The sequence below is a fragment of the Numenius arquata genome, chromosome 2, assembly GCF_964106895.1.
Source record: "Numenius arquata chromosome 2, bNumArq3.hap1.1, whole genome shotgun sequence".
In the NCBI taxonomy this organism is placed as follows: Eukaryota; Metazoa; Chordata; class Aves; order Charadriiformes; family Scolopacidae; genus Numenius; species Numenius arquata.
In genome coordinates, this window is record NC_133577.1 from 46,827,904 (window position 1) to 46,843,917 (window position 16,014).

The 16,014-nt window shown below is 41.9% G+C and overlaps 1 protein-coding gene across 1 annotated transcript in view; it reads right to left on the reverse strand.

Annotated features, from left to right (window-relative positions):
* Positions 1–4,050: 4,050 nt before the first annotated feature.
* Positions 4,051–16,014, reverse strand: part of SUSD4 (sushi domain containing 4) — a 30,183-nt gene continuing 18,219 nt past the window's right edge. Inside the window, exons 5-8 of the mRNA XM_074162330.1 lie at positions 8,450–8,641; positions 7,472–7,616; positions 5,428–5,810; positions 4,051–4,079 (exon numbers count right to left, since the gene is read on the reverse strand). Coding sequence (XP_074018431.1) covers positions 4,051–4,079; positions 5,428–5,810; positions 7,472–7,616; positions 8,450–8,641 — 749 coding nt within the window. The remainder of the gene's footprint in view (positions 4,080–5,427; positions 5,811–7,471; positions 7,617–8,449; positions 8,642–16,014) is intronic.

Here is a 16,014-nt window from a genome sequence, read left to right on the forward strand (position 1 = left end):
ATAGACAATATTTCCGGCTGCAATTTTAACAACTGCTGACCAATTTGCCCAGTACCATTAGTCTGGAGTTAGTCTTTGTGGGGAAAACAGTGCAGTGGCCAAGTTTAGTTCTCACAAGCTGGGAATCACACAGAAACAGAACAAGAAGGGGCCCCAAAGCTCACATAGTGCATCCCACCCCAGTGTTTTCCTGGCCTCTATTTATCTATAATAGTCTTTAAAAATCTTTCATAACAGAGGTTTTTGACAGCTTTCTCAGACCATCTCTCCTTGCTTGTAACCATCCCTGTGGCTAGAAGGTTTTTCCTCATATCTAACCTAATTCTCTCAAGCTGCAATTAAGCCTATTATTCTTGTCCTACTTATGTGGATAATTCCCTTCTTCTTTGCAAAATGTGCTTCTTACAGAAAACCAAACTCCTGTGTCCCCTTTGGTCTTCTGTTGTTCACACTGAACACTACATGATCTCTAACGTGACCTGTGAGGACAGGCTCTTCCAAACTTCTAATAATTCTGAATTCTCTCTTGGCTTCCATCCAGCTACTTCCCATTTCCCTTGAAGAGAAAAAAAAAAAAAAATTGCTCAACATTTGACACGCTGCTCTAGCTGAGGTCTTACTCGTGCCTGAGTGGAGCTGAAGGATTGCTTCATGCGTTTCATGAGTTATAGTTCTGCATAAACATCCTCATATTGACATTCAGCTTTTTCGCAACCACCGGGTCCTGTTGACTCATGCTGAGGTTGTCATTCACTCCCTGCAGAGCTGCTGCAAGACCTTGGATCCCCACCCTGCCCCCAGCACTCTGCAGGTCAAGCCCTCCTTCATAAATCAGTATTGAAGGCTGACACATGGCTTGTTTCTCCTCTTCCTCCTTTTTAATTTTTAGAAATATTGGCATGGTGAAGCCAGTTCTTGTTTTGCTTTCCTGGAGTTCTCAGTACGTACCTCTTCCTCCCTCTGCCGAAGGCACACAGGTTGTCCATCTTCTGCTTCTTCCCTCGCCAGCAAGGGTTTCCCTGGGTTTGCTTTAATGCACATCCAGTTAGCTCAAGCAAAAAACAGTTCATGATTTGCATCAGACACTCTCATCCTCCCATCTGGCTTCATTTGGACAGCAAACGTACTGTCACGATCTTACCAGCTCTCTCGTCTCTCGGGGCCTTACGAGAATCCTCCCCAGGCTCAGGGAGCACACAAGGTGGACCTGAGGTCTTAGGCCAGGGAGCTGCGGGGTTCTACAGGCTTGGCAGGGTCTCCGGGGAGCTGGGCAGGCTGGGGGGCACCAGGGGGCAACCCTCAGCCCTGGGCAGCAGCTTATGGGTTGGGGCAGAGGCGCAGATCCGAGGGCAGGCAGACCTCTCTCAAGAATTCAAACCCCATGTGTTAAAAAAAACAAAGCGGCAGAAACAGTCCTCTCTTTCCCCCCAAACATTCAAGCATGCAAAACCCCCACACTCAATCACACAAGTAATGTCCCCCAAATCTCCCCCTTTCTGGAAGTCCTATACATCATACGCAAAAAATGGTAAAAACCTCTCTTTTACCTTTGCAAGTTCTATTTAGTATGGCGCTATCAAAGGACTATCGAGCAATATTAATTCATCAATGTTTTCTAGTGTATTTGTAGTTCTGTGCTTTTAAAAATAAAAATGGTCTAATAAGGCATAAATTTACATTTGTTAAGTTACCCTGTCTGGCTCCCTTAACAAAATGACTGCAATATAATATGTACAGCAGTGTAAATCTGCAAAACCCTAGCACTACAAGTATTAATCAGAAACTTTCATAACAGGAATTAATAAATGGAAGCCCAGAAATTTAATAAGGAATGAAATTTCACAAGCTGTTAAAAGACCAGAAAAGGCAGATTTAATAATATTTTGTAGGGTATCTAAAGTAAATTCAATACATTCTGAAACGAAAATCACTTAACTGACTGTAGGCTGGAGATGTGCTTCAGTCCGGGGCTGGTTTTACAGCATTTGTGTCTTGTCTGCTGGGGTGACAATCCTGAACTTCAGCTGGTGGGATAAACACCTCTGGGAAGCGTGGGACCTAAAAAGGAAGGGGTAGCAGAGAAAGTGCTAATACCCAATAGAGATGGCTCTGGGATAAACCTGAAGATACAACTGCAATTGAGACAATTTCAGCAACAAACCCCCAAACAACAAATCTTATGTAAGCAAGAATGAAGGATAATGTGGAATATGTCTTATCTTTCAATACCAATCGCTACGTTCTCATCAATGATACTGTAGAATAACCGAGATTATTGTAATAATTGCCTCTCCATTACACAGGTTTTTTTCTCCATTTGCTTCTTGCTGACAGGATGCTAAGAAACACTTTCTCAAATGGTTGCAGCACATGTATCATTCTAGCAGCCTGACTCATAAGTGGGGCCACTAGATGCTACTACAGTACATATAAATAGTTAAAAACTCATGAAAAAATAACAGAACAACTTGTAGCGATCCTCTGTTTAAGGCAATTGAGATATTACTGGTTTACTTTCTACATAAAATCAGAACTTGGTCGCATTTTTTCCTTTGGTTTGGATGAGCCCACATGATGGCAATCTCTGTCATTAACATATGGCAAGTTCTTCCTTCAAACGCTGCCAGTTTAACATATGTTTCATTTGTGCAATACCAAAAATAAGACGAGAAAATCTGCTTGGCTCTCAGTAAGTATATGAAACAAGCCAAGAATTGTTCTGACAAATAAGGAAGAGCCTGTACCACCACAAAAATGAGCCGTTCATCCAGGCTTCAGCAGAATGCTCTGCTGTAGCACACAGAGGAGAGAAAAGCCTCCACAGAACCTGTGCCACCGCTGTGCCCATTCCATGTGCTCTGCTTCGCCCCAACCACTCTCTGCAGTTGTAGCTGGATAATGAATATAACGCTGAAAATGCCCCAGAGCGGGTGTTGTGCTGCCTTCTCAGCCTTCAGGTGGGAGCTGGTGAAGGAAGTGAGGAAGGGTAAAAAAGGCCAACTACACGCAGTCGATTAAGTCAAAAGGACTGAAACAGAACTTTATTTTTTTTTTTTTAAAAAGTATTCTACAATAATGGCTCAGAATACTACCACAACGCACAGGGACAAGGCAGTGCTCTGGGCTATGACTGTAGATTACTCTAGTATATATATATTTGTAAGAGCTTAAGAAAGGTTGAAGCAGAGAAGTTCAACATTTCTTAAGCATTTATTTCATAATTTTAACATTTTCTTGATCTCTCATATTATAGCAGGATTTATCAAATGCAATGTAGTCACAGAAGTCTTGCATAAATACAAATATCGATACTTTACCTTGAATATTGTATATGATATAAATTCTGCCTTACCTTTAAAAAAATCTCCAGATCATTATGTGACCTGGGAGTCTTTCCTTTTCTTTCTCTTTAAGAGTTTTTAAATATATATATATATTTATATATATTTGCTATCGTACATCAAAGTATATATGAATCCCATCATTTCTGTTATATTTCCTGCAGACATGGTCTGAAACAATATCACCAACAACTAAATCAAAAGCTTCCTGGTTATCATAGGAAAGCCAAAGAGGATCTTTCCTCTTTTTTTTGTGTTTCAGTACTAGTATTTTTTTAAACTCGTAAGGATTCTTCATAAACTAGAGGTCCATAGATCATTTAAAGCAGTCTTTATAAGCAAATTTACATACTTTGACATGCTTTTGTGAGGCAGTTAGTATCAAAATCCAATAGCATTTCTTACAGAGCCATATGACTTTCTGCGATGCAGATATACATTTCATTTCTAAAAAGCCACAGTTCTTTTTCTACATCTGCTCTCATCAAATCCCCAGGATTCATTCATAAAACTGCTGCTGTTCCAAGTGCTGAGGCGGTTATCCCTGCTGTGGATTAAGATGTACACCCAATCGGGTGACATCATCACGTGGAAGATTGATAAGTAGGAAAATGGCCTCCCCAAATCCACAGATAGTCTTTTCTATCTCTAAATCCTCATGATTCGTCACCCAACAGTGAAATGCGATGAAGACACGTCTCTGTGCAGGCTAAGGGTCTTCTTCCATCAAAGGAATCTCTAGGGGAAAACAACAAATAGCATTGATTGCTGATTGTAACTTCCCTTTATGCCTTTGCAGACTGCTAGTATTGGCAGTTCTACAAAATCAGAAACGAAGACTGCAAAAATCTGGGCAAGACATATGGTCCGCCAATTCTAGACCCACTTACGCTCTAACACCTATATGAAAATCAAGCTACTAAAACTAACCAGATTTTCTAAAACAAGTTAGGCCCACAAAAAGCTAAACGCATTTAAACCTAAATCATTTCTACTACATTGATCACTAAATCAGTGTTCAGAGAGGGACTTTTACTGGCATTATCCTAACTTCTCCCTCTTCTTTCTAGCTGTCCTCTTCCCCTTGTGGGACCATTAAAAATTAGCCCCAACCCTATGAAGCAGGAGGGCTTCCTTCACCCAGAGCTTCACCCACACTAAATTTAGGACACTGGGCTTCAGCTCTGCTGCCAATAAATCCCACAGAGATTGCTTTGCCCAGTGACTCTCAGCGAATGTGGAGAGCAGGATCAGAGCCACTCCTCTTAAACATCTCCAAGGAAAGCTAGCTCGTTTCCTTGACAACATACAGCTCGTTAGAACTCAATTAAATTATATCAATGCATGCTTATGTTTGATTTAAATGCAGATGGTAATTTATGGCGATCTCCCTTCTCATACGTGGTCCTGTGGGTACTTTCCCCTCATGCTGTGACTCCCATCTCCATGGCTTAACGTGTACGTGCTTTAGACTGAACAGTTTGCTTCACACACAGACACGATGAGCTTGTTAATAAAGGCTGCTAATTTTGGCTTAGTATGAAAACATGATTTGCTTTCCATTTTAAGGACAAAATGCTGTTCTCTGCTGTGAAAGCCATGGCATTTGAGGGAGTTGTGAGCATAGGAGTTGAGGAGCAGATGAACAGGCCAACACAGGCAAGATGATGGTTGGCCTTGCGGCTGTACACAGGTGCCTGCTGACATCCCTGTTGATGAGAGTGCTGTTACGGGGTCTGGACAGGAACCTTCTGGCCTGTGATTCAAGTCCTTGGCACCACAACTAGCAAGGACATAAGATATGAAGCTCTATTAACACCTTTTTGGAGGTGTTCAAGGCCAGGTTGGATGGGGCTTTGAGCAACCTGGTCTAGTGGGAGGTGTCCCTGCCCATGGCAGGGGGGTTGGAACTCGATGATCTTTAAGGTCCCTTCCAACTCTAACCACTCTAGTATGGTTTTTAAAATGTCCAAATTAAGATGCAGACAAAAACATGGAGAAAGTAGGAGCAGGTCCTGCTCTGACAGTACAAACAAATGATGGCTCTTGCTGATGGGCCCACCTACGGCACCTTTGCAAGACTCACCATCTGCAATATCGATCCGGGGACTCGTGGACGCAGCCTCCCCGGCAGTGCCCCGGGGTACATCAGTTCGATCCGAAGTGGGAAGCGCTGCTGCTTGGCATGCCGGGGATGGGCACAAACTTTGGAGCAGTTCAGAGGAGCCTGACCTACTGTCACGGGTCTCAAACTCGCTGGGCAGCATGTCTGTAATCCTGGGGCCAGGGTAAGCCGGAGGATTCTGATCTTCTGTCTGCAAAATATGCCCCTGGTCGGTGGTAGCTGAATATCCGGGTGCCAGAGCATTCAAGCCGCTGCTCACAGCTTCATCGTAGGAAGGCAGCATGACAGGAACACCATCCACCACCACAAAGTCGGGGTCGCCCATGGAGCCCTCCTGGTTGCCTCTACATCAAACACAGAGGAGTTATCACAGAGAACAGGAGCACATCAGAAAGCACCTCGGAGAAACTGCTGAACTTAAGTATTAACACAGCACTTTCTAGTCACGCAAAATGAAACTGCGGGGTCATTGACATTGACAGAAATGTTCGCTGCACCGGTTTGCAAAACTCTGCTCAGGTTGACAGTAAGGAATCTGTTACAATCAGAAATGTGAAACCAGTAATGGGAAGAACAATTTTGAGATGGGAAGGAAAACAGGTGCTTGGAAGAGATAAGGAGCACCATTTGCTGTGCTGGGCATCATGGATATAAGCTCACAGATGTAGTTCACCAGTGTCTGAACCCCTGGAAAGTTCTGTGCTAGAGCGCAAAACTGTTTACAGCCCATATGAACAGGTGCTGAGATGACTACTGCTGCATGAAAGGGCTTTGGTGGCCAGATTTGTGGCCTCCTTCAGGTCTTACTTTCAAAGGAGGAAGTCTTCCTTCATCAGCTGGTTTCTTTTTCAAGCAAAACATTTCTATTAACTGGGAAGGTCTGTTAAACCCTAGAGTATCTGTTTAGTAGTGATTAAATCACAGCAGAGTCCTAGCAGGAGGGAATTGGTCCTGGGTATGTTTAGGACGTGAAAATGTCTGAAAAGGAGAGAGAGGACAGAAAGCCATTTCCATAAGCTAGACAAGTACAGGCTATAAAGCTAAACACAGTGCAAGCCACTACCCAAAAGATCTTCCTAGTTATATACGTATATGTGTATTACTCCCCATACGCTTTATACATGCACATATACATGTATATAACTTTACACATTACTTATATAAACTGTATACTTCTATGTACACATTTCTTTAACATTAAGATCACCACGTCTTTTCTGCTGCATATATTTACTGATGTACAGCTTTTTTCATGTGTTTTCTGCATGTGGTGAAATAAAGACGCAAGAAAAAGCAAGCAAGGAGTCACACATTGAAGGTCCACAGCAAACTGAGCAGACTGGAAACTAGAACCAAGTCTAGACCCATATAGAGTACTAGTTTTGCCTAAAACTCTGCGTGCCTGCCTTTGTTTTTCCAGTTGTAAGATAATAATAATAATGCCCACCTACCTGTCTCATGAGGAGAGCTGTGAGAATCAATGACAAATACTCAGAGCTGCAGGGTATTTTATGGAAATAAAGGAAGATGTAGGAAATGTTTATGAATCGTGGTGAAAATAATACTCATGAAGGGAAAGCAAACTTTTAATATAAATTTGTCCATAGAGAACAAGAAAATCTTTCTTAAAACTTACATTACTAAGTCTACAGTAGTTAAAAAATTAATTCCCCCAGCACCTGAAAATGAGTTTAAAAATATTGTCAGCTATTTTTACATGCAGAAGCAGCAATTCTCAGTAGTAGAGCTGTAATTAGTCCCAAAGTGAGTCTGGCAAACTTTGCCTTTTATCTTAGTTGCAGAAAGGACTATGGCAGGTTTCTGGGGGTGCCCTTCCACACCGGTGACTCAGAGACTTTTGCTCAGAGCAGCAGCTGGTGGTATCTGCAAGGCTCGTGAGCCGCTCCATCTCCTCAGTAAAGAACGCCGAATGTAGAAACTCAAAGTCCTCTGTCTTAAAAAAAAAAAAAAAAAAAGAAAAAAAAAGAAAGAGGAGAGTACAAACCTTGGAAGGAAATGTGTCTTAAATTTGGTCTGGAACATCCTGGCTAAAATAACCAGTAGCAGTACTAATAGAACGCTGGTAGCAGTAAATGCCACTATTTTCCATGTGGTCAGGAGGGTCTCCTGTGTATTTGGCCAGGTTTGTTCTGTAACAAAAAGGCAATACAAGAGTTGTGCTTGATTATTACTGTTGCTATTTTGTATTAGTACTTCAACAATACTCAGAAGTGCCAGTTAGGAAAAGAGATCTTTTATATATGTTGTATAAATAGACACGAAACCAATGCCATATACCAAAAGTAACCTTAACAGTAAGCTGCCACAGGGGCCGGACCTCGCTTTTTCCCCTTGGCTTTTATTTATACATGCAATTATGAACTTAGCTTATATACATATAAAAACATCCATAAGACGTTCCAAAATATATTTGAAGAACTAATTATTTAAATGGTTTAGGATCTTTCAGGATCTTGGAAACAAAAATATACTGTATTTATAATAGCATCTTAAAATCAATGTTCATCACTTAACCATGAAACAGATGAAGTTCAGGGAGACCTTAGAGCTCCTTCAAGGACCTAAAGGGGCTACAGGAGAGATGGGGAGGGACTCTTGATGAGGAAGGGAAGCCATAGGACGAGGGGTAACTGTTTTAAACTGAAAGAAGGGAGAATTAGATCAGATACTAGGAAGAAATTCTTTGCTGTGAGGGTGGTGAGGCACTGGAACGGGTTGCCCAGAGAAGCTGTGGATGCCCCATCCCTGGAGGTGTTCAAGGCCAGGCTGGATGGGGCTTTGAGCAACCTGGTCTAGTGGGAGGTGTCCCTGCCCATGCCAGGGGGGTTGGAACGAGGTTATCTTTAAGGTCCCTTCCAACCCAAACCATTCTATGATTCACCAGGCATTGCAGATGTACAGATTTGCTCTAAAAAAGACAGCCTCCAAGAGGACAGGAGTGATGCCACTGCTGGTCCCTCACCTGTTTTGACGCAGTACACTTGGTAGGAGGGGAACCACTCTCCGTACTGGCAGGTGATGTACTTGTAGTCATTGGTGAGAGTGTAGCCAGGGTCACAGTAAAACTCCACCACTGTCCCATGGTTGTAGCGCTCGCAAGGCCGCGGGTGGCAGATGTAGTCTCCATGACTCACCATTGGAGGTAGTGGGCAAACTTGGGCAAATAAAGAGAAAAGGAGAAAGCCATTAATGCCAACAACCCTCTGCTGGGCAGCTTCAGTATGTCAAAATGTACAGGGTGCACTTCAGGCTGCCTTTTGTACTCTCTGCAGGTTGGGGGTTTATCTTGGTGGTACCAGAGCGCTGGTGCCGGGAGACCCGCTGCCCATCCGCACCAGTGGGTGGGTGGAGGGGGACAGTCAAAATAAGGACCATCCCTCTCCTTATTAAGCATCTCAAATTCAGCTGTAGCATCCTATTTTTTTGTTTCATCAAGATAATTAAATGGTTCTATGTGCTAATTAAATTACTAAATATTCACTTTTAAAAACAAGTTTGCCATCAGCAGTGCAGCAAGAGATGCTTGTAATTAAGCAATACTGCTTAATACTTACACTCTGTACCACTGTAATATTCCTAAACTGGGCTCAGACTCTACTGGTGTTATTTGTATTTGGTTATCTCTGAGCAGGCTGGCTGATCTCGGTGGGATTGCTGTTGGAGCGAGATCTTATAAATATAACAGAGGCTGAGCCTGTGTTATTTAAGTACAGTGGTTTACATCAGGTTGGGTAAATAAGACAGAATTGCAATATAAACGTGCAATTTTTATCGTAGACCCTGAAACGAAATGAAACATCCTCTGACACGGCCGGGCAGATGAACTCAATGGCGAGCCCAGGGAACACTCTCTAGAAGCAGCAGCGGGGAAAGCAGCTCGCAAGTGGTATTTTTACAAGAGAGGAAACTTTTCCACTGAGTAAGTGTTCGTTGATTACTATTTTCTTAAGTGCTTCTAACACAGAGGGGAAAAAAGCATACGAAGTGTAATGATGTCTCAAATGGCTACATACTGACCCAAAAAGGGCTTAAATTACTGGATGGCTTGTTTTATTTCCCTTCAGAGGCAGTAACTAACTGGCTCAGTGCCCCATCTACAGGCTGTTCCCTTCACTTCATGCCTCCCTCATGCAGGCAAGACCTACTGCATTGATTTAAATAATGAAAGTGCCTTCTCTCGGAAGAAGAATCTTCCCAGAAATTACAATTCAGCTGCTTCTCTCTGTGAATCTTGTTACATGAATAATGCATTTCATAAAAAAAATACACAAGATATTAAATGAATCTTCAAGAGAGGCTGATTACAATGTGCAGCAATGTCTGTGTCCCATCCCCTGGAGACATGGTTTTGTTTGCATTTTCACTGGCAAGGCTTAATAATAACTTGAAATCAGAGCAAGTAATTCGCATAAAAATTCACATCCTCGATACTCTGCATACTTTCCAAAGTCTCTGGGCCCACGAGAAAGAGGAATGCTTTACTGGGAAGTCAACTCAAGATTGAAAACAATTGTCTTAAGATGAGCACAAAGGTGTTAGACTGAAATAGTAGGAAAGCACCTTTTGTCCATATCAGGGATCATTCTTCTATTAAAAAGAAAACGATCAGTGAAAGCAACGATTCTGGCCTGCCATAAGGAGACTTGGTATATTTTTATTATCTACGCTTAGAGCATGAGAACAAAGGAAGACAACAATTGAAACTTCTTTGCAGCTGAGTTTTGCTGAGCTACGACAGGCTGCAAGAGATGTGTAGATTCCCAACACCTTTCTAGCAACCAGCCAAGTAGAGCTCAACTTGTCACAGAGAGCAACCACTCCAAGAAACAAATGTCTCCTCCCCAGCAATGTACCTGCTGCCTCATCCCTAACGTCACCATGGGCCAAAGCAGCCTGCTAAATAAAAAAGCCTTGGTGCTGCTGTCCCAGCAACGTGGATCAGCTCAGGACTGACATATTTCCAGGCAGATTAAAAAAAAGAGCATCACTCTTCATGTAGGGTATGTTCTCAGTGCTAAGAATGGGTGCCATCCCTTCCTCTGACACTCTCTGTATTTCAAGGGAAATGCTCATGTATTGATGCTGCCTGGAAGCTTCTGCAAACAGCTCTTTAATGTGCCGCAGAGTCATGAATTAGCGTCAAGTTTTAAGCAGTCATACCTGCCAACAGCTCTTGTATTAAACACTCTAACAAACAGCAGATGCAATGGAGCTTGAAAATGAGGGCGTTTAGGTCAAGTGAAACAGTGCTCAGGTTCGGAGCCTCTTTTTCCAAATCAAATCAAATTCAATGAAATACATCATGAACAACCAAAAAGGAAATAATATTGAGCTCTGGGCAGTTAGTCATACTCCCAGTCCCTTTCTCAACTTGCTCCATTCCCATGATCATTCTGGCCCAAGAGACTTCAAAGTCAGTGGCAGGACAGCCATGAAGCGGCCTTAGCTTTGATCATAGAAAAGCAGGATTACGAAAGTCTGGAGCACCACTGAACTCTCTTGGCTCCTAAAGACAAGATTTTGGCAGGGTCAGAAGATCTGACAGGGTCAGATCCCTCATTGCTGGTATTTACTTAGTATTATGCTGGATACCAGTGTAAGATACTGATTACACAGATTAAAGGAATGTGCCAGATCAAATCCGGGTGAAAACTCAGGTGGCAGAACTAAACCCACTGAAGCTTTCCAGGAAAGTTAAAATTCTAGCATTCCCAGTGATCAATCCTAATTGTATTTGGAAATTACAGGCCATGGACTTCAGGAAAAGGAATCAAACTCACAGAATGAAAATAACTACAAACTGATTAAAATAAAATTGTGTCTGACAAGTACCTTTTCACTGTCAAAGCTGACAGCAGTATGAACAATAAATAATCACAGAGACAAGTGAATTCTACTTCAGGAAGTTCTCACAACTTAATAAGAGCCCTAGGCGCTGTTCTTAAATGTGACACCAAATCTTTACTACTAATAACTTTCAGCATCTTAACTTTATAAGGCTTTTGAGACTTTAATGCACTAATTACAACATCCGGCACGGATAATGTAGTCATATCTTCTGATGGCCAACCATAAAAAACCACATGTGTACGTCCTTCACTTTGGAGCTTGCCAAAGGGATGGATGTAATTCAGGCAGTGGTTCTGCAGTAATGATCTTGGATCAGCCTATAGAGCAACTGGCCACAGACTGTAAGGGGACTTATAAGAACTTTACAGCTCAGCATTCTCAGCTGAAAAGCTGAGTCGTTCATCAAAAAGAAAGAACAAGTGTGTTTATATGGCAAACAAATCCCTTCCGGGATGCTCAAGATGCCTGTTACTCAAGAAAATTGAAGGGAGGAATTCCTGATTTGATCTGATGGACTTCCCCGCCTGCTTTCAGGAGCAGCTGGAGCTGAGGGCTCTCCTCTGAGATAAGCCACAGGTTTTCTCCTCTGACTGTTTTTTAATGAAAGATTAGCACTATCAGGAAGAGCTTAAAATCTAGGGAGTTGAGCCTTGTGTTACAAACACTTGTCAGATACTGGCTCAGAGCAGAGGACCTGTTTCAGGCCAATAGAAGAGCTTCTTATAACAAAAGACTGGGCAGCGCCCCCCTTTTGTGAGCTGTCCTGAGGTGCCAAGACCCCAAACTTGGCTTTATGGGGTCCCTGCGAGAGACAGCACAGCAAAAGGCAATACCCCTCCAGCACCCCACCTCTGTGGCGTGATACCCGCATCCCTCAGACCAGGGTCACTGCAAGGGGGACACAGGCTGCAGGCACAGACACCGGAGGAATAAGTGAGCTTCACCCAAAAATTTTTCCTACCCATTACAGTCAAGAAGCTTTTTGACCTCTGCCCAGAGGATGCTGCAGTGATTCTGCACTGTTGACACTGGAACTGTAGGATGGAGGGAAGATTTTTTTGGCATTAGCATATTCTCAATTAACATTGATGGCACAGAATAAAGATGTCATGTCACTTTTTAAAGCCACTGGTAGAGAGATAACAGTGGAGTTACAGATATTTACAGTGCTCAAACCCTTCTTTTTAGTCAATCAGATAAAGGGCTAGTCAGTTCAGTCTTGGTCAAAGTAGGTGGGAGGGAAATTATTCAGGTTTTGCCCAGCTTTTGTATGTGAGCCAAAAAATAAAAACAAAAATATCTTGAAATACAGGGTATTTACTTACTTATGAAAAAGGGGGAGGCATAAGCAAGAAGTTTATTTTCCACCTTTGATTTTTTGCATAGTATGTTTTTTTCCTTTAGCTACCAGTCTGCCTTTCATGTAGGATATTAGTTGCTTGGTTAGCTGAAATTTAGCAGAAAACCCAGTGCACGACCAGCCATTCTCTGTCTGACAGGGATGGACAGGGTTAGCGACATTTGCACCTAATCAAAAAAAAAAGCTTCTTCCAAACACACCGTGAATGTCTGCTCATTATGCAAAGAGTGAGAAAAGATTAAAATGATACTTCATGATGAGAAAAACACAGATAAAACCCTGCCACTTCCGACACGCAGGGAAGAGGCTGGTGTATCTTGCTAGATAGCAATCAGAGAGGTGGACACGCTGTCTGGTTTGTGCACAAACTGGAAGAGAACAAGAGCTTCTCCTGACCCTCACTTGTTGTTCTTGTACATATCGGGACACTAATTAACACCAGAAATCTGGACACCTGTCATCTGGCTCCTGCATTCCAATCAAGGTTTAACTCAAGCCATGATTTACTCCATGAGACCACGGCAGTACACATCCCGGAAGGTTGACTTCCCTACTAGTGTGGCCTGTTCCCCACCTGAGGCTTTACCGGCTGGATTCTTGGCCCCAGTAAGGATCCTTTTCCGTATATTGCCTTTGTACAAACACATGCTTGGATACTAAAAATTCATTTTTTTACAGGAACATAATAGAGGAAGATTATGTTTCTTCCTTTTCCTGCTTCTTTAGGAACACTGTGCTTATAAAACCTGCTTCTTTGGGGCTTCAGTGTCATCACCCTTCAGACCTTCAGAATAAAACAGATGTTCAACCAAGAAGCCTTTCTCTGCTATACCTCAATCAATTCCTGTCTCCCCATAGACCTGGCAATTTCCACGGGTATTACCAGCACGTGAATCACACTTGTACTGCACAGCACAGAGCCCTAATTTCAAGCTTCTCATCCTCTTACATACACATAACAACATATTGTAAGATAGTCAGTATGGAGGAGAATGTAATGCCTGTATCCCATATTCAGTTGATGGAACTCCAGTATTAGCATCTTTCACAAAGGAAAACGTTTCTTAATATTTATGAGTTCGTAAAAAACAACAAGCAACGAGAAAATAAATCACTAGTTTTCAAAAAAAAGCAGCTGTTATTTGTGGATTTTTAAACTCCAAAGACAGTACACTGTTTAGAGAATTTATTGACTTATTTGTTAGCCAAAAAGATCTCAAGACAAAACCTGGTATTTCTAGTGCAATATCAAGTAGGGAAATGCCTAGGGGAATGGGGAGTGGATAACCAACAGGAAGAAGAGGAGGCAAAGGAAATTACTTCTGCACTTTAAATATTAAAAAAAAGGATTTTTCTACTCTATACTTAGTTTTCAATTTATAGCAATGTAAAAAACCAAAAGTATTTTAATTCTAAAATCGCAAAACACAAACTGCCATTAAATTGTCCAGCACTGTAAGATGAAAGAAAAAATGTTGGACTCAACCACTCATACCCAGTTGAGAGCTTGAAGACGAAATCAAGAGGTTTGTAAAAGTAAGGAAGTAGCAACCCCAGTTGCTTTAAAATAAGCCCTCTCAAAACATCTCAGTCTAGAACAGTTGCTTAATGAGAATTTATTTCTAATGACACTCTTTAGAAACATAAGCAGAAGAGGAAGCATTACTAGAGTAACTTTCCACTTACCATGAACATCAGCTTAACAATATGCTAAAGATACATTCCTATAACAAACAGGCACTGGCACTGTGAAGGGAGACTTAGTTCATATCATAGCTGCACTGGAACAAGTGAGAAAAACTTAAAGGCCATTGAGTTTGTGTTCTGAAAGTGAAGACATGCTTTAAGGAACTTTTCTGACTACCCATTCCCACAGCAAAACAACAGCACCAATAGTAATACCAGAATAGAAAGTTTAGTGGAAACAACTAAGTGAGCACTAATATATAAAGTAACTCCTGTTAAGCCTGACAGCAGATGTCACTTGAAGTAACAAAGATACAAAATGTTTATTTTGAACTCTGAAGGTGCCGGCAGATTTATTTCTTGAAAGCCTACAGGAAGAATTATTAAAAATATTGTATTCTTAGCCAACAATTTCCAAATTCTTTTCAATCTTAACCTTTCTCAATCATTTAAGCTTCACAATGCCACTTAGACATTTTCTTCTGAAAAGACACCTAACAGTTCAGCAATTTACTCTCAATCATTCAGCATCTCGGTGCTCAAGCAGCTACGAACACCCCCCAGGTCTCACGGCTCCAAGTTGCTTCCACTACCCCTGGACAGTCACCCCTGGGTAATTCTGCACCAGCTACAACAGCGAGGTGAGCCTTTCAACGTGCACACAGTGAGAAGCACTTTTCACCTCCTATGAAGTGTGAAATGAATTGAATAATTAAATTTATAATGAAAATCTGCTTCTCCAGTCTAGCTTTGACAAACACCATCCTGCTGAGAATCGCTATCACTGACACCAGCTGTACGAGCCTAAATGAAACAGAGTAAAACTAGTTTCAAGCCTACTTTAATAATAGTTTAACATTAGCTGATTCCTAAATGGAAACAGAAGGTGATTACAATCGCTTATCATACACACAGGTTCCTTGTTACTGGAGTGACAAATTAAGGAGCCCATTTTGCTGTTCCAATCAGCTGAGTTCCTACAGCAGCATCATGCCAAATCCACACACCTACTCAGCAATCTTGCCACTCCCAGCACAGCAACCTGTAAAACACTGATCTTAATGCCAAAGTCTTCAGTTTCAAATGCATTTCACAACAGATAGGGGATGAAACACACCCCAAGTGACCTTTCTCCCATAAATTATAAGTTAAAAAGTGCAATTTTCGTTTAAACTACAAAAAAGTGATAAGGAGTTTGCAGCAATAGAGAGCTGGAGTTCTTTTAGCAAGAAGCCCACAATTATCTTTAAAGAAATATTTATCCTCATTATTCACACAGGAGTGCTTGGAGCACTGTGGTCTCATTTACAGCAGATCCTTCATCTTTGTTCATCACTTGCTTCTAGTTTTGTTTCTTCCTTTTCTTATGAGGGGTTGTCTTTATGATCAATGGTCTTTTTAGGACTTTGAGAAGCAGATGCTGGGGACTGCATAGACACCTAACAGGAATCAGAGTAAGTCAAGGCTTGGGAATTTGACAGGTGTCACAGGATAACCCTAAACCTGGAAAACCTCAAAGTGCTTAGAAGTAGAATGGAGGTGGAGGAGGGAGAGGGACCTGTTGGGAAGCTGAAAACCAGACAGATCAAAGCACTTGAGAGGGACAGCCTGAAGCGCTCACTGTGAGCTGG